At 43.1% G+C, this 23,166-nt stretch overlaps 1 protein-coding gene across 3 annotated transcripts in view; it reads left to right on the forward strand.

Annotated features, from left to right (window-relative positions):
* TBC1D19 (TBC1 domain family member 19) overlaps window positions 1–23,166 on the forward strand; it is a 141,232-nt gene that overhangs the window by 82,766 nt on the left and 35,300 nt on the right. For all 3 annotated transcript variants that reach the window (XM_066385012.1, XM_066385013.1, XM_066385014.1), the window contains 2 exons: window positions 19,596–19,680; window positions 21,603–21,647. In XM_066385012.1, coding sequence (XP_066241109.1) covers window positions 19,596–19,680; window positions 21,603–21,647 — 130 coding nt within the window. The remainder of the gene's footprint in view (window positions 1–19,595; window positions 19,681–21,602; window positions 21,648–23,166) is intronic.

Here is a 23,166-nt window from a genome sequence, read left to right on the forward strand (position 1 = left end):
TATTGGCGTAATGTATGGGTCTTTATTACATTTCTTCACCATAGCCAAGATGTAAATTGGCCTTTCTGTTCATCTCCCTTGCCTCATGCTGGCCACCATTAATCCATTTTTCACACTGAAAACAGAGTAGCCTTTTTTTTTTTGGTTTGTGTGTTATTTTAACCAGTTATATTCAATATTTTAGGGTGGTTTGTTATATAGTAATAGAAACTGAAACAGGTTCCCCTGGACAAAGATGGGACAATCTGAGCATCAAAAAGTGTAATGACTGGCTCCATACACATCAACTATGTTAAAGTCCACAGTTCATTAATGACATCTTTTTAAAAAATCTCGTTTGTCACTTCTGGAATTTTCTAGTGCACCAACTTATTCTAAAATTAATAAAGGAAAGCATCAAGATATATAGGAAAGACATCTAGTATATCTTGCTTTTTCTGTACAATTGTTTTTTAGTGTAGGCAAATAATTGTCAAAGGATGATTCTTTTTCTTCCCCTCCCCCAGTTTTATTGAGATATAATTGATATATAACATTGTTTAAGTTTAAGGTGAACAATATGTTGATTAGATACATTAATACAGTGTGTCTGTAAAGTCATGGTGCACTTTTGACCGGTCACAGGAAAGCAACAAAAGATGATAGAAATGTGAAATCTGCACCAAATAAAAGGAAAACCTTCCCAGTTTCTGTAGGATGATGTGGCAGCATGTGTGCATGCGCAGATGATGACGTAACACCATGTATACAGCGGAGCAGCCCACGGCCATGTAAGTCAAAATAGATGTGGACGGTACAGAGGAAAGTTCAGTGTGTTCTGTGGCTCGCTAAATTCGAATCCATGACCAAAGTGCAACATGAATATCGGCACGTTTATAACGAAGCACCACCACATAGGAATAACATTACTCGGTGGGATAGGCAGTTGAAGAAAACCGGCAGTTTGGTGGAGAAACCTTGTTCTGGTTGGCCATCAGTCAGTGACGAGTATGTAGAGGCTATACGGGATAGCTACCTAAGGAGCCCTAAAAAATCTGTGCGTGAGCCCACATCGAACTGCACTGAATAGGTATGAAACTGGGAGAGTTTTCCTTTTATTTGGTGCAGATTTCACATTTCTATCATCTTTTGTTGCTTTCCTGTGACCGGTCAAAAGTGCACCATGACTTTACGGACACATTGTATATTATAAAGTAATTAACACCATTGCATTAACTAAACCTCCGATCTGTCATATAATTACTATTTCTTTTTGTAATGAGAACATTTAAGATCTACTCTCTTAGCAACACTCAAGTATATAATAGTGTTATTAGCTATAATCATCATGCTGTACATTTTATCTACAGAATTTGTTCATCTTATAACTCATAATCATGTAACTTTATACCCTTTGACCAACATCTTTCCATTTCCCCCACTTTGCAATCTGTGGTAACCAACACTCTACTTTCTGTTTTCCTGATTTTGGCTGTTTTTTAAGATTGCATAGACAGTACACGTGATGTCGTACAGTATTTGTCTTTCTCTGTCTGACTTGTTTAACTTAGCATGATGCCCTCAATGTTCATTCCAGTTGTCGCAAATGGCAGATGTCCCTTTTTCTCATGGCTGAGTAATATTCCATGAATATTCCATGAATATACCACATCTTCTTTATTCATCCATTAACATGCTTAGGTTGTTTCCATATCTTGGCCATTGAATAATGCTGCAATGAACACGAACATGAAAGTACAGGCATATCTACAAGTCCCTGATTTCACTCCCTTTGAATATATGCCCAGAAGAGGGATAGCTGGATAATATGGTAGATCAGTTTTTAATTTTCTGGGTATCCTTCATACTGTTTTCCCAGTGACTGAATCAGTTTTATCCCTACCAACAGTGCATGACGGTTCCCTTTTTCCCCACACCCTGCCAATACTTATCTCTTGTCTTTTTGATGATAGCCGTTTTAACAAGTTTGAGGCGAACACATATCGTGGTTTTGATTTGTAGTTTCCTGATGATTAATGATGTTGACTCTGTTATCTTTTCATGTTGGCCATTTATTATCTCCTTTGGGAAACTGTATATCCAATTGCTATGCCCATTTTTAAATCAGTTTGTTTGTTTCTTTCTATTGAGTTGCATTGCTCTTTATATATTTTAAATATTAACCCCTTTATCAGATATGTGATTTGCAAATATTTTCTGTCATTCTGTAGGTTGCCTTTTCATTTTGTTGATAGCTTATTTTGCTGTATAGACGCCTATTAATTTGATGTAGTCCCACTTTTTCTTTTGTTTCTTATGCTTTTGGTCTCATAGCTGGGAAATTTCTGCCAAGATCAATGTCAGGGAGCTTTTATGTTTTCTTCTGGGAGTTTTATGATTTCAGGTCTTAAATTTAAGGGTTTTTTTTTAATTCATTTTAAGTTTATTTTTGTTAGTGGTGTAACACAAGGGTCCAATTTTATTCTTCTGCATATAGTTAACCAGTTTTCCCAACACCATTTACTGAATATTACTATTCTTTCTTTTTTTTTTTTTTTTTTTTTTCATTTCTGAAGCTGGAAACGGGGAGAGACAGTCAGACAGACTCCCGCATGCGCCCGACCGGGATCCACCCGGCACGTGGGCGACGCTCTGCCCACCAGGGGGCGATGCTCTGCCCATCCTGGGCGTCGCCATGTTGCGACCAGAGCCACTGTAGCGCCTGAGGCAGAGGCCACAGAGCCATGCCCAGCGCCCGGGCCATCTTTTGCTCCAATGGAGCCTTGGCTGCGGGAGGGGACGAGAGAGACAGAGAGGAAAGCGCGGCGGAGGGGTGGAGAAGCAAATGGGCGCTTCTCCTGTGTGCCCTGGCCGGGAATCGAACCCGGGTCCTCCGCACGCTAGGACTATTCTTTCTTCATTGAGTATTCTTGAGTTTTTTGTCAAATATTAGTTGACCGTATATGTGCAGTCGATTCTGTCCCATTGCTTTATTTTTATGCCAGTACCATACTATGTTGATTACTGTAGCCTTGTAGTATAGTTTAAAATAAGGAAGTGTGATGCCTCCCATTTTGTTTTTTTTTCTCAAGATTACTTTGGCTGTTTGGGGTTTGTTGTGGCTCTATATAAATTTTAGGATTGGTTTTATTTTTTTTTGTTTTTGTTTTTTTTTTTTTTGTATTTTTCTGAAGTTGGAAATGGGGAGGCAGTCAGACAGACTCCCACATGCACCCGACAGGGATCCACCCGGCATGCTCACCAGGGGGCGATGCTCTGCCCATCTGGGGCGTTGCTCTGTTGCAACCAGAGCCATTCTAGTGCCTGAGGCAGAGGCCATAGAGCCATCCTCAGCACCCCCGGGCCAACTTTGCTCCAGTGGAGCCCTGGCTGCGGGAGGGGAAGAGAGAGACAGAGAGGAAGGAGAGGGGGAGGAGTGGAGAAGCAGATGGGCGCTTCCCCTGTGTGCCCTGGCTGGGAATCGAACCCGGGACTCCTGCACGCCAGGCCGACGCTCTACCACTGAGCCAACCAGCCAGGGCCAGGATTGATTTTTGATAGGGATTCCATTGGATCTATAAATGGCTTAGAGTAATATTATAACAATGTTTAATTCTTCTGATTCGTGAATACAAGATATCTTTTCATTTGTTTGTGTCTTAGTTTTTTTCATTAAAGTCTTGTAGTTTCTAGTGTACAGGTCTTTAACCTACTTGGTTAAATTTCTTCCTTAGTATTTTATTGTTTTTAATGCTGTTGTGAATAGAATTGTTTAATTTACCAGGTGCTTTGTTGTTTATGTAGAAAAATACAGCTGGTTTTGTATATTGATTTTATATACGCAATTTTACTGAATTCATTGAGTAGTTGGAACAGGGTTTTGGTGGAGTCCTTCGGATTTTCAACATATAAGATTATAGCATCTGTGAATAAAGATTTTATTTTATTTATTTATTTCCTATTTGGATGCCTTTAATTTTTTTGCCTTATTGCTCAGAATGGTCTTTTAAAATTCCCAGTCAATTCATGTCACTTGGTGATTAAATCAAAAGAGACCAAAATCCATCACGGGGCTGACCAGGTGAAGTGTAAGCCGCCCCTCCCCCAGCCTCATTGTTCCCCTCCCCCTGACACGGGCACTGTGTATTCCCTCACTCGGACCTTCGCCCCTCAGGCCCACTCTACTCCTCTCTCCCCCAGGGCCGCCAGAGCTGCGGCTCCTTCCATGTAAAGGACTCACTCTCGCTCGCCCCTAGTAAATTCCTCTTTTTCCTTTGGCTCTCAACTGAAGTGTCATTTACTCACATAAACCCTTCCTGAGCTATCTCTACCTCCCAACACAAACACACCAGCAAGGTCATAGCCACCTAAAATGTGCTTTTAAGTACTCTGTCATGCTTTTCATTCTTTTAATTCATAGTACTTATTATAGCTTATTTGTTTATTTTATAATTGTCTCTTTCATATAAATTCCGTGTTTTTGGTCCGCAATGTTAATTCTAGTGTATACCATGCTATAGATCCTGAGGAAAGAGTTCTTATCATCATATATGTTTTTATCGATAGGGTTTTACTTTTTATTATTGAGAAGGAACTTTTCTTCTTTTATCTGAAAGCTTAATATTAGTACGTAATCATTGGCTAACTAAGGTTTTCCTTTCATTGACAGGGCTCTAGAGTTTCTCCAGTTAGAGTAGTTCTGGAAGTGATGGATCCTTTTTATGAATTGACTCCTAAGGGAAGCAGATTAGTTCATGTTGGCACAATATTAAAAATTTAAAAGAAACAAAAGCAAATTAATTATCTACTACTTAACAAAAATGTAACTAACTTGTTAAGATTTTTTGGTCCTTTCTACTCTATTTTGATCCTGAACCGTGAAACCTTTATGATACTAAGCATATGAATACATAGATTATAATATCAACCAAAGGCCAATGATGGGATGATTTATAGTGTGTGGACTATTCTACTTTGGTGTATGAGTACAGAAAGTGTAAATTTGACAATTTTCTCTCCTTTGGTGACTGGGGAGAGGAGGATTCCATAGGGATTGCATTGGGTCTGAAATGGCTCTGACAAGTACAAAGGCTCTTCGGTTGTGGTGAAACAGACTTGCCAGGTGACAAAGCTGTTTCACTTGGTTAACAGGGTCAGTAGGGTGTCATTTTTTAAATGAGAGCAGTAACAATTTCTCCAAATAGTGCCAAAATTAACCCTTGAGGGTATATTCACTTTTTCCTGCCTCACATTAACTTAGAAAACTTAAAAGGACCGAGTCTAACAAATGGAATTATTTTCAAACAATGGGTGCAGTCTCTGAAAAATGGCAGAATGATCATCAGTAAATATTGATTGATTGTTTGATTAAATTTATTTAGAGAGAGGAAAAGAGAGAGAGAGAAACATTGATTTGTTGTTCTACTTATCTATACATTCATTCATTGAATCTTGTATGTGCCCTGACTAGGGATTGAACACACATTCTTGGTGTATTGGGAGGATGCTCTAACCAACTGAGCGACCCAGCCCGGGCAGTAAATATTTATTGATCCTTATATTTTATGTAATTGATAGCACATTTTATGGGCTTATTACCATACATTCAGGCTAAGGAGATAAGACATGGACATAAAAGTGTTTATGTAAAGCACTGAATATTAAATTAATATCACAGACAGTAAGTACTATAGGAGTGTGCTTTAATTTTATTTTTCATTTTTATCAATATTTTACTCTAAATTGTATTAATTTAAAATTTTATATAACTTATTTTCAGCCGTAGATCTCATGGCCTCTGCTGCTTTTAGTTCTTTGAAAAATGACACTAAATAAGCTTTAATGTACATCTTTACTCCTTTAACATAAATAAAAGGATAATTATAACATCTAAGCTCTGTCTCTGGAAATTATACCGAACTAAATTTTTCTTATGTGGCTAGTTACTAAGAAAACACTTTCCATGATCATATCTTTTAATGATTTATCTATATTATTAGAAGTTTTAAGTAATAAAAATATCATTATACACATTAAAAACAATATTTTGTTATCAGAAATTGAGTTCCGATTTGTCTCTGAGGAAAAAAAGTCATTCATATGTTCATGCATGTATGTGTGTATGTGTGCATGTGTGTGTGTGTGTGTGACAGAGAGAGATAAGACAAAAGAAAGCCTTTTTATCAGTAATTACAGACTTTCCTTTGGCAGAGCTGCCTAGCAACATAACTGCTCTGTGGGAAAATAGTTGGTGATAATAGAGTGAATCTAATGTTTCTGGCCATGTTCTGGGTCTAACCCATTTATTGGGTTTGTGATGAGACTACAATATTAGATGCCATGTGGCATTGCTGTGTCCATATGCAGATGAGGAAAACTCAGCAATCCCTCTGTAAGGAAAATTCGGGCCTGTGTGACCAGGACACACAGATATTGCTCCTGAATGACCCGGGGTAGTTACCTACATTTTATAGGCAAAAACACTGAATATTATAGATAAAATGTTTTGTTATAAGTCAACTTTTTATCCTTCCAAAGTTTAGTTAGTTTTTATCTTTCATGACATTCTTAAATATACTTAGTGGGCTTGAAAGTCTTATATTATGTGAGAGTTTTTAAATGCCCTTTATTCTATGGAAGTAAATTGGGTGGTGTGAATGTCATTATCAGGATTCAGGGCTTAAAAGCATCATGATAGCCTACAAGTTAACTTTTTATCCAAAGTATATAAAATATTCATGGGGAAGAATTCCTATACACTTAAAAGAAGACATGGGAATTTACTCTTTCTGTTGTGTGACAAATTTTGTATCATATGCTTGGCTTGTGTAGTATATGCTTAATTGTAGTACTGACATGTTAGAGTATGCCATAGTCACAAGTATTTTAATGCCATTGAATGGAATTTTAAAAAGACACAGAGCAATCACATATCCTTTATTTATGTATCCATTTAGTCTAATTAGTGTCTGTTTTGATACGGGCACTGAAGGTGCTGCATAAGAAGATGTTTATTAAGCTCACATTTTAGTGGAAAATGAGGGGGAAAGCAAATGCATAGTTATAATTTGATAATGTTTCTGATAGCTCTGTAATTTGTAATGTTCCATATAAACACAGTTAAATGGCAAATAAATTTTGGGAGTAGTGTGGTTTAGTGGTGCTTTCAGAATAGAAATGTTATAAGAAATGTCTGGTTCTTAAAGGCAAGGAATTAGAAGGAGAATGGGAAAGACAAAACAAACATGAACTTCTATGTGCTGTGACTGGTGAAGAGAGATTAGCATAGGCCTGGCCAGTTAGCTCAGTGGATAGAGCATTGGCCCAGCATATGGACATCCCAGCTTTGACTCCTGGTCAGGGCACACAAGAGAAGCAACCATCTGCTTCTCTTCCCCTCCCTCTCCCTCCTGTCTCCCTCATCTCCTCCTGCAGCCAGTAGCTCAGTTGGTTCAAATGCGGCCCTGGGTGCTGAGGACAGCTCGGTTGGTCCCCGCTGGCCAGCTTCAACTGCTAAAAATAGCTTGGTTGATTCAAGAATCAGCCCCAGGCAGGGGTTACCAGGTAGATCCCAGTCTGGGTCTATCTCCCTTTCTCTCACTTAAAAAAAACAAACATGAAAATAAAAAAGAGAGGTTAGCTTAGCATGGCAGTGAGCATTCTAGCAGTTCAGGTTAGCAATGAGCAGACAGAGAGCAAGGTCTGTGTGAATAAAGAAGAGAACAAATATGAAAGACAGGTCGGTAACATGGTCTAGCATCAGATCACTTCCATGTAGCACACGTCCACTTCCTTGCCCTTTGCCCACTTTCTAGTAGCAGTTACTTGACAGAACCTTAACCCTGCTTCAGTACAACTCACCACTGAGTCTGTGGCTGTAGCACGCCTTTGCAACGGGCTAGAGACAAGCATGCAGTTGTAATAGCTAGTTTTACTTTAAATTCATGACCACTAACCTCAAGAAGTCTTAGTTCTGCCCAGCAATTCTACTTCATTTCCTAGTCCAATCTTTCTTTTTTTTCTTTTTTTTTTTTCTGAAGCTGGAAACGGGGATAAACAGACAGACTCCCGCATGCGCCCGACCGGGATCCACCCGGCACGCCCACCAGGGTCCACGCTCTGCCCACCAGGGGGGCGATGCTCTGCCCCTCTGGGGCATCACTATGTCGCGACCAGAGCCACTCTAGCGCCTGGGGCAGAGGCCAAGGAGCCATCCCCAGCGCCCAGGCCATCTTTGCTCCAATGGAGCATTGGCTGTGGGAGGGGAAGAGAGAGACAGAGAGGAAGGAGAGGGGGAGGGGTGGAGAAGCAGATGGGCGCTTCTCCTGTGTGCCCTGGCCGGGAATCGAACCTGGGACTTCTGCATGCCAGGCCGACACTCTACCACTGAGCCAGCCTGCCAGGGCCTAGTCCAATCTTCCATTCATTCTCCTAGATGACTTTTAGTACCTTCTCTCTCTTCAAACTTTCACCTCTTCTCTCTCTCAGCTAATGACTTTGAGTCCTATTTCTGAAAAAACTAAGAGCTCTATCCACACATTCTCCCACCACCACTGGTACCCCACCTACCTGTGTCTGCACCCACATGCACGGTTTCCCCTGTTCCTGTGGGTAAACTGTCCATGCTTGTATTTATGATAAAGCCCATTCCTGCATTTGGACCCTAAAGCTCATCTCCCCTTGGTATTCAAAGGCAGTGCAATTGTGGTTTTCCATTGTCATTTCCCCAGCTCTTGGATTATTCGTCTCAGTATACGATATGCTGTTACTCCTCTCATCTGAAAAGCAAAAGTAAAATAAAATGAAACAAAAATGTTTTTAATCCTGTATCTTTCCAGCTACTGCCCATTTCTGTTTTCTTATTCAGCAAAACTTCTTTTTAAAAATCGGTATAGCCTGGCCAGGCGGTGGCGCAGTGGATGGAGCGTTGGACTGGGATGTGGAGGACCCAGGTTCGAGACCCCAAGGTCGCCAGCTTGAGCGCAAGCTCATCTGGCTTGAGCAGGGGGTCACTCAGTCTGCTGTAGTCTCCCCCTCCCCCAGTCAAGGCACATATGAGAAAGCAATCAATGAACAACTAAGGTGTCATGACGAAAAACTGATGATTGATGCTTCTTATCTCTCTCTGTTCCTGTCTGTCTGTTCCAATCTATCCCTCTTTCTGACTCTCTCTCTGTCCCTGGAAAAAAAAAATCGGTATATATTGTTTCCAATTCCCATGCTCCTGTTCTCTCTTGAACACTCGTTCCGCACTTTTTTCCTCAATCACTTTACCAGAGGTCATGAGTAACTTCGTATTGCTGAATCCCGTGGTCCGTCCCCACTTCTCATCTTACTGTATTTGGTCATTCTGTTAGTCAGGCCTCTCCTTGATTCTCCTTGATTCTCCTTGAAATCCTCCTTGGGTTCCAGGACCTCATCCTTTCTGGTTTCCTTTTCGTTCACATTCACCTTTGTTGATTTCTCCTCATCTCCCTGTCCTACATTGTAGTTTCCAAGGGTAAATTCTTGCACCTCTTTTATTTTTTTTTATGTCCTTGCCCTTAGGGACCTTATCTACTCTTATGGCTCTAACAATTCTCGCTTTTCTGTCTCCAGTCTTCAACTCCAGTCTTACCCGTCTGCTCCCAGGGAGCTGTTCTTCTGCCAAAAATCTCATTACCCCAAGCTCATTTCCTGACCACTCTCAGGTCCCTAAGTGATCACAGCAAACGTCTCCCAATACATACATGTGTGTGTGCATTATTCCTCTGGTCTTCATTAGATTTTTCTACATAGCACTTAACACCAGATGAGATACAGTGTATTACAATGTCTTTTGCTTATTTTTCCTGTGTCCCCTCATAAAAACATAATCACTATGAAGATAGGGATTTGGGTTTTTTATGTTGTTGCTCACAGCTGTATTTTTAGTTCCTAGAACAGTGGCTGCCGCATAGTAATTGTTCAGTAAATACTTGTTGGAAGGAAAGATAGAAGGAGCTATTAAGGCAGAGCCGGGGGGTCCAGTGACTGGAGAAATATGCAGGTTGAGGGAGATGGAAGAATCAAGAATGACTGACTTCTTAGGCTTTGGATGGGTCCAAGCACGGCGATCCTGAGGATTCGGATTAGAAATACATGTAGGATGTGCAGGTCGGAAGGCAGGGGGAAAGAAAAGGGAAAGATTTTATAAGTGTCTATTTCTCGAGGAAATGTGATGAGAAGAAAGATATGCAAGCCCATGCCGCAGAGTGCAATGAAAGCAGGGATAAAAAGGCCTTTAAGAATTTTTTTTTCTCTCACTATTCTCATTTCGTTGTAACTGAGATTCTCAGCTCTACCTCATGTATTTATGGAGAGCTTACTGGGTGCCAGGATCTGCTGTAGACACCCTGTCAGGTGACTCTGCTCCCGTTTACAGGTGAAGAGCGAGGCTCAGAGCGCAGGCCCACACAGAGCGCAGGCCCACACAGAGCGCAGGCCCACACTGCTCGCAGGCCCACACAGAGCGCAGGCCCACACAGAGCCCAGGCCCACACAGAGCGCAGGCCCACACAGAGCGCAGGCCCACACAGAGCCCAGGCCCACACTGCTCGCAGGCCCACACAGAGCCCAGGCCCACACAGAGCGCAGGCCCACACAGAGCCCAGGCCCACACAGAGCGCAGGCCCACACAGAGCGCAGGCCCACACAGAGCCCAGGCCCACACAGAGCGCAGGCCCACACAGAGCGCAGGCCCACACAGAGCGCAGGCCCACACAGAGCCCAGGCCCACACAGAGCGCAGGCCCACACAGAGCCCAGGCCCACACTGCTCGCAGGCCCACACAGAGCGCAGGCCCACACTGCTCGCAGGCCCACACAGAGCCCAGGCCCACACAGAGCGCAGGCCCACACAGAGCGCAGGCCCACACAGAGCGCAGGCCCACACTGCTCGCAGGCCCACACAGAGCGCAGGCCCACACTGCTCGCAGGCCCACACAGAGCGCAGGCCCACACTGCTCGCAGGCCCACACAGAGCCCAGGCCCACACAGAGCGCAGGCCCACACAGAGCGCAGGCCCACACTGCTCGCAGGCCCACACAGAGCCCAGGCCCACACAGAGCCCAGGCCCACACAGAGCGCAGGCCCACACAGAGCGCAGGCCCACACAGAGCGCAGGCCCACACAGAGCGCAGGCCCACACAGAGCCCAGGCCCACACAGAGCGCAGGCCCACACAGAGCGCAGGCCCACACAGAGCCCAGGCCCACACAGAGCCCAGGCCCACACTGCTCGCAGGCCCACACAGAGCGCAGGCCCACACTGCTCGCAGGCCCACACAGAGCGCAGGCCCACACTGCTCGCAGGCCCACACAGAGCCCAGGCCCACACAGAGCGCAGGCCCACACAGAGCGCAGGCCCACACAGAGCGCAGGCCCACACTGCTCGCAGGCCCACACAGAGCGCAGGCCCACACTGCTCGCAGGCCCACACAGAGCGCAGGCCCACACAGAGCCCAGGCCCACACAGAGCCCAGGCCCACACAGAGCGCAGGCCCACACAGAGCCCAGGCCCACACTGAGCGCAGGCCCACACAGAGCGCAGGCCCACACTGCTCGCAGGCCCACACAGAGCCCAGGCCCACACAGAGCCCAGGCCCACACAGAGCGCAGGCCCACACAGAGCGCAGGCCCACACAGAGCGCAGGCCCACACAGAGCCCAGGCCCACACAGAGCCCAGGCCCACACAGAGCGCAGGCCCACACAGAGCGCAGGCCCACACAGAGCGCAGGCCCACACAGAGCGCAGGCCCACACAGAGCCCAGGCCCACACAGAGCGCAGGCCCACACAGAGCGCAGGCCCACACAGAGCGCAGGCCCACACAGAGCGCAGGCCCACACAGAGCCCAGGCCCACACAGAGCGCAGGCCCACACTGCTCCCAGCACCGGCCAGGTCTGCTCAGTTTCCGAGCCTGCGAGCCATGGTGCCCTGTAACCTACGGAAACCTGAATCACGCCGAGTGTTGCAAAGAGTCATCCTTCAAAATTTCTCATTTGAAGTCCTCCAAATTAATTCTGATGAAAATGTAAGAGCACCACAAATGGAAACTTATGTAATAAGTGTAAATTAAAGTGACTGTCCAGTTAGTATCTAGCCTTTCCTATGTGCCTTTTTTTTTACATCAATCCTTTATCTCTCAGAAACACTCACCACAAATATATATGCAAGAGACTAAAGAAAGCCATTGGCCCTAGTAAATTTTTTGCAGCTCTCTGTAGACAATTTAGATATGACTCTGCTATAGAAACTGTAGTTTAGACTTGTCTATCCATTTTTTTATAGCTCTTCTCAGTAAAGTAAATCATTACCATGTATAACCTCATCTTCATAAAGTTTAATTTTACTTAATTAGTAAGCGATCAAAGTTAAATTTCCTAGTTCATTTGATTGAAATTGTCATCCTCCTAAGAGCTGGCAGCTTTCTGCTGAGGCCCCAGGATGTCCTGTCTAACATGCCTCCCCTGGCCTTATCACCTTACAGTCACCAATACTCCCTCCTCAGCAGTCTCAGATGTCCTGGCTCCTGGCTCTCCAGGGTGACAGGGACTGCGGGGGGATATATTTAAGCACAGAACTTCTCCTGACGTTACTGTGTTCCTACCAGCCTGCTAAGGGCAAGTTAATACAAACGTTTCTTTAGGAATTGTTTTCTCTCCAGGCAACAGTAGAAAAATATTTGTAATTAAAATTTCCTTTTGCATTATTTTACTTTAATTATATGTGCACATTTTAGGAGTTACATTAGTTTATGACTGTATTAGTTGTATTACTTTATTAGTTGTATTAGTTTATTATTGCTGCTATAACAAATTACCACAAATTGAGTTGTTTAAAACAAAACAAACATATTCTCTTAAAGTTCTGAAGATCAGAAATCTGAACAAGTTTCACTGAGCTAAATGAAGGGGTTATCAGAGCCGTGTTCTTTCCAGAGGCTCTGGGGGGAATTCATTCTCGTGCCTTTTCAGCTTCTACAGTCCACCTGCACCCTTGGCACTAGCCCCATCCTCCATCTTCATACTTGGTGGATAGCGTCTTCAGCTCTCTCCCTGATTCTGACCATGTTGCCTCTCTTATTGAGAAGGACCCCTACAGCCCACCTAATTCCACCTGGGTGTAAATGCTAAAGGAATTCTCACATGATTCCATAAGAGAACACGATGGAGGATGTTGATTGCTTCACTGATGCGGTGTGGGAGGTGGAGTCGAGGCAGCACATCCGCCGGGGTCCTGACTCCCTCCCTGCGGGGGGAACACACACAGTGGAGTATTCGGCAGCACTGGAAGGCAGTGGGCTGTGTCTGTGCACCAGCAGCGAGTGAAGCAAGCGTGTGAAAAAGATTTATTTTACACAAGTGAAAAATGCAGCCACAGAAACAATACCAGTGTTTTACAAGGATACATTCAATCTCAAAGTTAAATACCAGATGCATTAGAGTGGTTTACTCAGAGCCATAGACAAGTGGGAAGAGGGATGGAGGATATAAAAATAAATGACACAGAGTGGTGCCTCACACAGACGGGACAGCCACGTGGCATGAGCTGAAAGGGAAGGAAAATGGTGTGCTTTAGAAAAATTAAAATAAACAAATATTAATAAGGATCCTTGTGGTTGCATTGGGCCAGCGAGATAGTACAGGATAATCTTCTGAACTAATCATCTTCAATTCAATCACATCTGCAAAATTCCTTTTGTCACATAAGGTACAATGTCCACAGGTTCCAGAGATTAAAATGTGCATATTTGGGGGGAGGGTATTATTCTAACTACCATGGTGGTCTAAGGAAGTTTGCCAAGAGAAGGGATTAATATTAATATTATTTACTGATTTGATAACATTTTAGAATATTTTAGAACTTAATGATTGCGCTAAATTATTGACCAATATTCATCATATTTTAGTCTAAAAATAAAAATAGTATGATTACGATCATTTCATAATATACAAGTACCAAATCATTGTTATACACCTGAAACTAATATATTATATGTCAGTTATATCTCAATTTAAAAATAATATGATTATGTCAATAGATACCAAAAACATATTTGAGACTATATTTAATAGCATCTATTTTTTAAAACTGTGGTAAAAATAAACTATCAAGTTTACTATCTTAACCATTTTTTTTTTGTATTTTTCTGAAGTTGGAAATGGGGAGGCAGTCAGACTCCCACATGCGCCCAACTTAACCATTTTTAAGTGTATAGTTCAATAGTGCTGAGTATAGTCACATTATTATGCAACCTAACATCCTTTTTTATTACTGACTCTATACACTAGAATGGCAGTATATTTTCTTGACATATAAATAATATTTATATAAAACCAATATTTGCTATCTTAATGTAAGTGAATGTTAAGGTTGAAATACTAGAGATGCTCCCACTAAAGCAAGGAAAGAACATGAGTCATTTTGGAATTTCTCACTAATGAATCAGATCAAAGAAATTAGAGTTATAGCGATCAGAAAACATGTTATCAAGTATAGATATATAAAAAGTCAAGGGAGCCCTGGCCGGTTGGCTCAGCGGTAGAGCGTCGGCCTAGCGTGCGGAGGACCCGGGTTCGATTCCCGGCCAGGGCACATAGGAGAAGCGCCCATTTGCTTCTCCACCCCTCCGCCGCGCTTTCCTCTCTGTCTCTCTCTTCCCCTCCCGCAGCCAAGGCTCCATTGGAGCAAAAGATGGCCCGGGCGCTGGGCATGGCTCTGTGGCCTCTGCCTCAGGCGCTAGAGTGGCTCTGGTCGCAATATGGCGACGCCCAGGATGGGCAGAGCATCGCCCCCTGGGGGGCAGAGCACCGCCCCTGGTGGGCGTGCCGGGTGGATCCCGGTCGGGCGCATGCGGGAGTCTGTCTGACTGTCACTCCCTGTTTCCAGCTTCAGAAAAATGAAAAAGAAAAAAAAAAGTCAAGGGAATTAACTGAAAACCATTAGAACTAATAAGATGACTTTGTTAAATGCCTGTTTACCAAATAAAATATTAAAATCATTTACTCTCTTGAAATGAGCAATAACCGTTTAGAATATATAATGGAAAATAAAGAGCCAGACAACATAAGAGACTGAGCTCACTCAGTATCCCCCTTTCCACAATAAACATAAAAAAAATGCTGGGTAGAAGATAACAAAGAATGTGACTAGCCAAATATTCATCACATTTTCATGCATATACCCTTTGACTGGGCTATTCTGTTTCCATGTATTTGTCCTACAGTAATATGCATATATGTGTGAAATGACACAGTAAAAGGCTAATTATTTTGGCATTGTCAGAAGTAGCATAAAGTTGAAAATCATTTAAATGTCCACTTTTAGGGGACTAATCTGTTAAAATAAATTATGGTATATACTTACAATGAAATGTGATATGGCCCTTAAAATGAAGCAGCCATATATTCATGTATACTGGTATGAAAAGACCTCTAAAATACATTGTTTTAAAAAATATTATTAAGGTACTGAACATTGTATCTGGTGTCTTACCATTTGAGCTGAAACTGCTGTTATCAAGGTTCCCGGTAACTAAATCCAGTGACCAGTGCTCAGTCCTCCCCTTAATTGATCTCTCCATAGCATTTGACCCAGCTGTGACCTTACTTCACGTGGCTTACAAGACTCCACACTCTATTTTTTCTCTTACTTTACTGGTCACCAGAGGCAAATTTCACATTTTGGGGGGTTGCAAATTTTGGGTGGCTCTATTTAAGAAAGCAGATATAATATTACAAATACAAAGTGAGGTAAGAACTGATTGTTTAGAATAATGGAAAAAATAATAACATTAGAACCATAAAGATTCAAGTCCTTTTTTTAATTTTTGAATTCTTACTGGGCAGTTTACTAGAAATGCATACATAGAAACACTTTCTTATTACAACCTAATTTCCACTTCTTACCTAGAACACATGACATCTCCCAGCAACTCCCAGCACTCAAAGGGACAGGTGCTAATGAGGGGGCTTTAGACTGAAGACCTTTCGTTAGTGTCATGCGAAATCCACTTCTCTTGGTTACTCCTCAGTCTCCTAAGCTGGTTCCTTCTTCTCCCCAATATCTTTAATAGAGTGTCCCAGTCTCAGTTCTTGGCCGACTCTTCTCTAGTTGTACTCCCTCACTTGGTGGTTTCACCGAGCTCACCTATCTTGTGGTTTTCATTACCATCTAGGTGTTGTTAGCTCCTAAATTTATATCTTCAGTCCAAACCTCTCTCCTGTACTCCAGACTAGTATCTCCAGCTACCTATTCAACAGCTCCATTTAGATGTTTTCCAGATATCTCAAACTTAGAATGTTGAAAACCACACCTCTGATCTCACTGCCAACATTAGTCTACTCGCCTTTCCCTGCCTCGTTGATGGCAACTCCATCTTTCCATTTGTTCAGGTCAAGCATCTTTCTACTTGGCTTCATCCTTGATTCCTTTCTCTCATACACACCATCCAATCCGTTAGCAAATTCTGCTGGTCCTGCCTTTACAGTGTGTTTAGAATTTGACCATCCCCCCCACCCCCAAACACACTTTTACTATGTTGCAAAATGGGTCCCAGAGAAGTAGGTTCAGATGGAGACTTGCATGCCAGAGAAGATAAGCTGACATATGTTCCCAGAGGGGAAGAACCAGAAATGTTTGATGAGCAGCGCCATGACTTTTATAATTTAGGTGGATAGAGAGAGAGTGTTATAAATGTGGAGAGGGATTTTGTAAGAATGAAGGCAAGTATTGGTGGATTTGAGCATACAAACCTTAAAAATATCTCTGTGTCAAAAATAATAAATTATTTGAGCAAAGCCATTTTTAACATATAACTAGACCAATGATTAGAATCATTAAAATACAAATAATTTAAACAAATCAGTAGCTTAAAAAATGTTTACCAGTACTGTATTTTAAAATGGACTAAGATGATAAACTGAAAAAGAAAAAAAATGCAAATGGAAGAGTGTTTGACCTCATTAGTGATTAAAGCAAGATGCAATTTTTATGCCTATAAGATGATGATAACCTGTTTTGATGAAAATAAGAGACTATGTGTACGATCTTGATGCTGGACGTGTTTCAGTAAAAGAAACCGTTCTTGGAGGGCAGTTTGACAGTGGATATGAAAAGTTTAGATTTAAAATGCCCATCACTTGACAAGACATTTAGTACAGTTTTGGGAATTTAAGTAAAGGTGTACAGAAATATTTAGATTAAAGGAAGTTCACTGCAACATTGTTTATAGTTCAGGAAAAGTGGGCCTAATTAAATGATCAACAAAAAAAGACAGGTTAAATAAACTATTGTTTATCCATATGGTGGAATATTTGCACATTAAAAATGTGGGTAGGAAATATTTTATTTTATAATATTGAGAGAAAATAGATTATAGAACAGTATGAATAATCCCATTTATGTTTGAAAAAAATTATATATGTGTATATAAGAAGAGTTTAAAAGGGGCCCTGGCTAGGTGGCTCAGTTGGTTAGAATATTGTCCCAACAGGCCGAGGTTTTGGGTTCAATCCCCAGTCAGGGCACATACAAGAATCAACCAGTGACGGCATGAATAAGTGGAACAACAAATTGATGTTTCTCTCCCTGTCTTTGTCTCTCTCCCTTCCTCTCCCCCTAAAAATCTATTTAAAATTTTTTTTTTAAGAATCGGAAAGGATATACATCAAAATATTAACACTGGTGTGATTATCGGTGTTTTTTCTATTTTGATGATCTATATTTCTAATTTTTATCATGAACATGTATTGCTTATGTAGTATTTTAAAATATAGTAAAGATAAATCAGTGGCAGTGGTTGGTACACATTGCACCCGTAGGCCTGACTGATGTGCAGTGTTTCTATCTATTTTTCCTAAAGTCGGCCCGTTCTCGTGTCTTGGACCCACAGTTCCGGTGTTCATTCTCTCTTTGCTGCTAGTACATCCTGACTTTGTGTCCCTGTTCTGGTAACTGGGCTTCTGCCTTTTCCAGTCATTCCCACCTCCTTTTCTTAGTAACATCTTTTGAATCTCAGGTTTTCTAATATCAAGACCAAGACTTCCTGTCACTGATTGCCTTCCTGGAGATTGGACTCTGGCCCCCAAATTCCAGGCTGGTGTCAGCAATCCGGTCCCTCCTGATGGACATCCGTGATTCAGATAGACTTGCCACACTCTGCCTGCCGGTTGGGTGACCAGCTTCTGACGTGTATTGGGCAGCCATCTGTTCTGCTGTGGCTGCCGTGCCTCCCGCCCCCACTGCCCAGCTGCCAGCTGCAGCTCCTCCCGCCCCAACGTGCCCCACTGCCAGCTTCCGTGCCTCCCGCCCCGACACGCCCAGCTGCCAGCTGCAGCGCCTCCCGCCCTGACGTGCCAAGCTGACAGCTGCAGTGCCTCCCGCCCCGATGTGCCCAGCTGTCAGCTGCCGTGCCTCCCGCCCCGACGTGCCCAGCTGCCAGCTGCAGTTTCTCCCGCCCCGACGTGCCCAGCTGCCAGCTGCCGTGCCTCCCGCCCCGACGTGCCCAGCTGACAGCTGCAGCGCCTCCCGCCCCAACGTGCCCAGCTGCCAGCTGCAGTGCCTCCCGCCCCGACGTGCCCCGCTGCCAGCTGCAGTGCCTCCCGCCCCGACGTGCCCAGCTGACAGCTGCAGTGCCTCCCGCTGCAGCGCCTCCCGCCCCGACGTGCCCAGCTGACAGCTGCCGTGCCTCCCGCCCCGACGTGCCCAGCTGCCAGCTGCAGCGCCTCCTGCCCCGACGTGCCCAGCTGCCAGCTGCAGTTTCTCCCGCCCCGACGTGCCCAGCTGCCAGCTGCAGTGCCTCCCGCCCCGACGTGCCCCACTGCCAGCTGCAGCGCCTCCCGCCCCGACGTGCCCCGCTGACAGCTGCAGCGCCTCCCGCCCCGACGTGCCCCGCTGACAGCTGCAGTTTCTCCCGCCCCAACGTGCCCAGCTGACAGCTGCAGTTTCTCCCGCCCCGACGTGCCCAGCTGCCAGCTGCAGTTTCTCCCGCCCCGACGTGCCCAGCTGCCAGCTGCAGTTTCTCCCGCCCCGACGTGCCCAGCTGACAGCTGCAGTTTCTCCCGCCCCGACGTGCCCAGCTGCCAGCTGCAGTGCCTCCCGCCCCGACGTGCCCAGCTGACAGCTGCAGTGCCTCCCGCTGCAGCGCCTCCCGCCCCGATGTGCCCAGCTGCCAGTTGCAGTGCCTCCCGCCCCGACGTGCCCAGCTGACAGCTGCTGTTTGTTTCCTGCCCTTCCCAGATTGCTCTGTGTCACTGTAGTTCCCTAGCGTCCCCTCGTACATTTCTTCTGTTACATTTTCCCCAGGATTTTCTCTTCTCAGCTACCAAACACAATAAAAGAATCAACTGGTAGTGAGCAACTTGCATTTTCTGCTGTTGTTCAAGGTTTAAGTGACTAAGAGTAAGAAATCATAGGATGAACGTTGACTATCACAGGTGGCATTCATGGTTACACTTACACAGGTGTACCGATAGAGGGCACTCTTTCCATTGCGAGGCACAGTATTGAACTTGAAAGATTTTACCCCAATGCCTCCCAAGCAGGAAATAGCAATGAATTAAACAGTGCTTAATTGTTTTCTCCAATGTTATACCCAGGTTTTACTTTGTTTTTCCCGGGATACATCTGTGTTGAGTCACTTTGCCTACAACAGTGCTTCACCACCGAAATCATACATAAGAGGTAAAATTTTAGTAACAAAAAGGAAGTATTTTTAAAGGCATTATCATACCAAGACTGTTCGCTCTATTGCTGTTTTTGTCTCATCTGTTGACTTCTAATATCTTTTTTATGAGTTTATCATATGAATTTGCTTTTTTCCCCACCTTCTATATTTCTTCTCTCATGATATTCTACAGCACTTAAAATTTTGATATAGTGCTAATAGCTAATAGCTAATAGCTCTCTAATTTCTAGTTAGTACCTCTCCTCTTTATCACTTGCTGCCTACAAGATATCGCTACTTCAGTATCCTGCAATCACCTGACAACTGAACTAATTTCACATGGAATCCTTTGCCAGCTTCTCTGTTACGTGGTGAACACCCAGCAGTCAAACCTATTGTGTATGTTCCTGTTGGTTAGAGTGTTGTCCCAACAGGCAATATTTATGGTTTGCAGACTTCTGTGACTCCTAATTCTGTCTGCCTGACGGCTGCAACGCCCACCCAAAGACAAGCCCGGATCACCCGTGCTGGGGTCAGACTCCTCCCCAACTTGGGGGCTCTCTCTGTTCCAATGCTTCTAAACTGAACTTATAGAAACCTTTTGATGTTTGTTTGTTTCTTTAACATCATCTGCAAAAAACCTGATTGTACAAATTTGTTGTCTAGTGGAGTCACCTTGAAACTCAGCCAGAATTTTAAGGCTGTGCATCAGTTGCTCCTGTCTTAACCTAGTTTACTTGGCTTTCTTGTTATTCCACATTGCCCCATAGTCATTCTAGCCTCCATAACTTCCCCACATATGGAAGGATTTCCACTCCTCCTCCCCCCAAATTATAGATCCTTGAAGAACTAGCCTGTACCTCACCAAGCCTACCAGTCCATCATCAATTCCCCTCTCCTCTAAACCTCTAAAACACTTAACACTGACGCCAGAAAACTTAGCAGACATTTCTGAAATGTTTCATGTTTTAGTCTGAATTATAAGCCACATGGTTGAGGGACCAGGCCTCATATTTATTCTGTTTGCCTCTTGACATCTAGACTGGAATTGAGTACCCAGCAAGTACTCTGTATTATCTATCATCTATCTATCTATCTATCTATCTATCTATCTATCTATCTATCTATCTATCTATCTATCTATCTCATCTATCATTTATCTTCCTGTCTATACATCTATCATCTGTTTTTCATTATTCTATTCTTAATTTTTTTAAATTGAATTAAAAATATTACCTTAAAGCTCAGGGCAAGATTGCATGTGACTTTTCAATAGACTCAAGGTGTTAGAAAAACTATTAATATAAAAATAAAAGTTTTCTAAAGATATTCAGTGGAATGTGGGAAAAAACTCAGAACCTTGAAAGTTTTGAGGAAAAGCTATGTTTAAAAACTCTTTTCAATCTTTGAATATAATGAATTACTTCAACTTTTTGAGACAAGTCTGATTTCAAATATACTTAACCTCATTCTCAAAACATATGAAGAGTTTTGGGATTCAGAAAATATTACCACCGTATAATTAAAGACATTTAATATTTAACTTTTCAGCACATTCTATAAAAATGCAAACTAATGAGGCATTGCAAAGCTTAGGACTTGCTTTAATGAATAGATTAGAATTGTTTGTAGTCAATAAAACAATCCTTGGCTTATAAATAGATGCTTTTCTTAAGAAGCGTGAAAGCATTTGTTCCCTTATTTTGTATCTTTCACCTTGTACTTAAGTTTATACTGTTGATTTTAATTGATGGCAGGATTTGCTAAAAGATTGGCTGGCATAATTTCAAATTAATTCCATACCATAAAATGAAATGTAAGGAAATTTTACTATTTTACATTTTAAAATTCTAGTTATTATTGGTACATTCACGAAATGTTAATTATTCAAGTTTTGTCTATTTAATCATACTGAAACCCTCTGTGCTTTCTCTTATAGGAAAACTAGGAATAGAAGAATATGCTGTCTTTTATCCACCAAATGGTAAGAGTAATGCTGTTGCTTCCTCTAGTGGGAAATAGGAAAATTGCAACTTTTATAATAAGAATGACTTTCTTATTCTATATCTTTAAATAGGTAATAATATATTATCTAAAATAAGCCTTCTACAGAATACCTATTTTAATTAACTTTTCCATGTGTGTGGTAGGTTTGTGCTGAACTGTGCATATCCTCTCTGGTTCTCCTTGAGACCAGTAGTAACTTTTGTGGGAAAGCTAAGCAGACAGGTGTCTAGGTCCGGCCCTTAGTGCCTCTCTGAACACTGACTAGTCTGTTAGGAACCTTTCTCCTGCTTTAGTGGAGCAGTGCGGGAATGAGTGGATTGCCTCGTGTTGCACGTTATGTTCTCACGATTTGATAAATGCAGTGTTTAGGAAATTAAAAGATTATGAAGACATATGTCACTGAAATAATTTATTTTCATTATGCAAAGTGATCAAATATATAATGACCTCATTAAGTATTAAATGTTCCTTTGAGATTATTACACAATTTTAAAGTTACGCTTCTTGGAAAGCAATAGACAGTAGTCCTTATTATGATAATATTAAGCTGTATCCTAGAGAAGTTCTTTCAGGCCAGAGTTAAGAACATGGGCTTTGTAATCCATCAGACCTGGGTTCAGATCCCAGTTCTTCCAGCTCGCCCTATGGCCCTTCATCGTCTATATGGTGGGGATAATGGGCTAAATGAGATCCAGTGTATACAACAGCACAGTGCCTGATATGCATGTAGTGAGCACTCAGAAAACGCAGCTGTCACCAGTGTGTCTAGCTTCTTTACTGACACCTCCATTAAAGCTCAGTTTTCTCTGTGCGAGTCTCAGTGTGGAGTCTGAGTCCTCTCCCACCACCCTCCTGGGCCCCTGGGGCACTGGGAACACCCTCCTTAAGCCCTGGTGTTCCCAGGGCCCCACCCACCCAGGGCCCCACCCACCCTTGTCCTGCTGCTCTCCTTTCCACACGTTTGCCTGGGGCTTTTTATCTGCTCTCTGGGCTCTATTTGTTGATTACTCTAAAATTTATATCTTTAATTCTGACCTCAACAATCATTAATTCAAACTTAACACATCTAACCTTGAACTCATAAATTTATCTTCTTATTCCCACAATTCAAAAGAGAAAAACAAAAACAAGATTTTTTTTTTTATTAAGTGAGAGGAGAGGAGGCAGAGACAAACTCCCACATGCACCCGACCAGGATCCACCCAATAAGCCCTCTACGGGGCAATGTTCTGCCCATCTGGGGCTATTGCTCTGTTGCTTGGCAACTGAGCTATTTTAGCACCTGAGGTAAGGCTGTGGAGCCATCCTCAGTGCCTGGGGCCAACTTGCCATGTCTGTGGGAGAGGAAGAGAGAGACAGACAGACAGACAGACAGAAAGGGGAGTGGTGGAGAAGGAGATGGTAGCTTCTCCTGTATGCCCTGACCAGGAATTAAACCTGGGATTTCCACACGCCTGGCCAATGTTCTACTGCAGAGCCAACCAGCCAGGACCAAA

The sequence above is a fragment of the Saccopteryx leptura genome, chromosome 5 (assembly GCF_036850995.1).
Source record: "Saccopteryx leptura isolate mSacLep1 chromosome 5, mSacLep1_pri_phased_curated, whole genome shotgun sequence".
Classification (NCBI taxonomy): domain Eukaryota; kingdom Metazoa; phylum Chordata; class Mammalia; order Chiroptera; family Emballonuridae; genus Saccopteryx; species Saccopteryx leptura.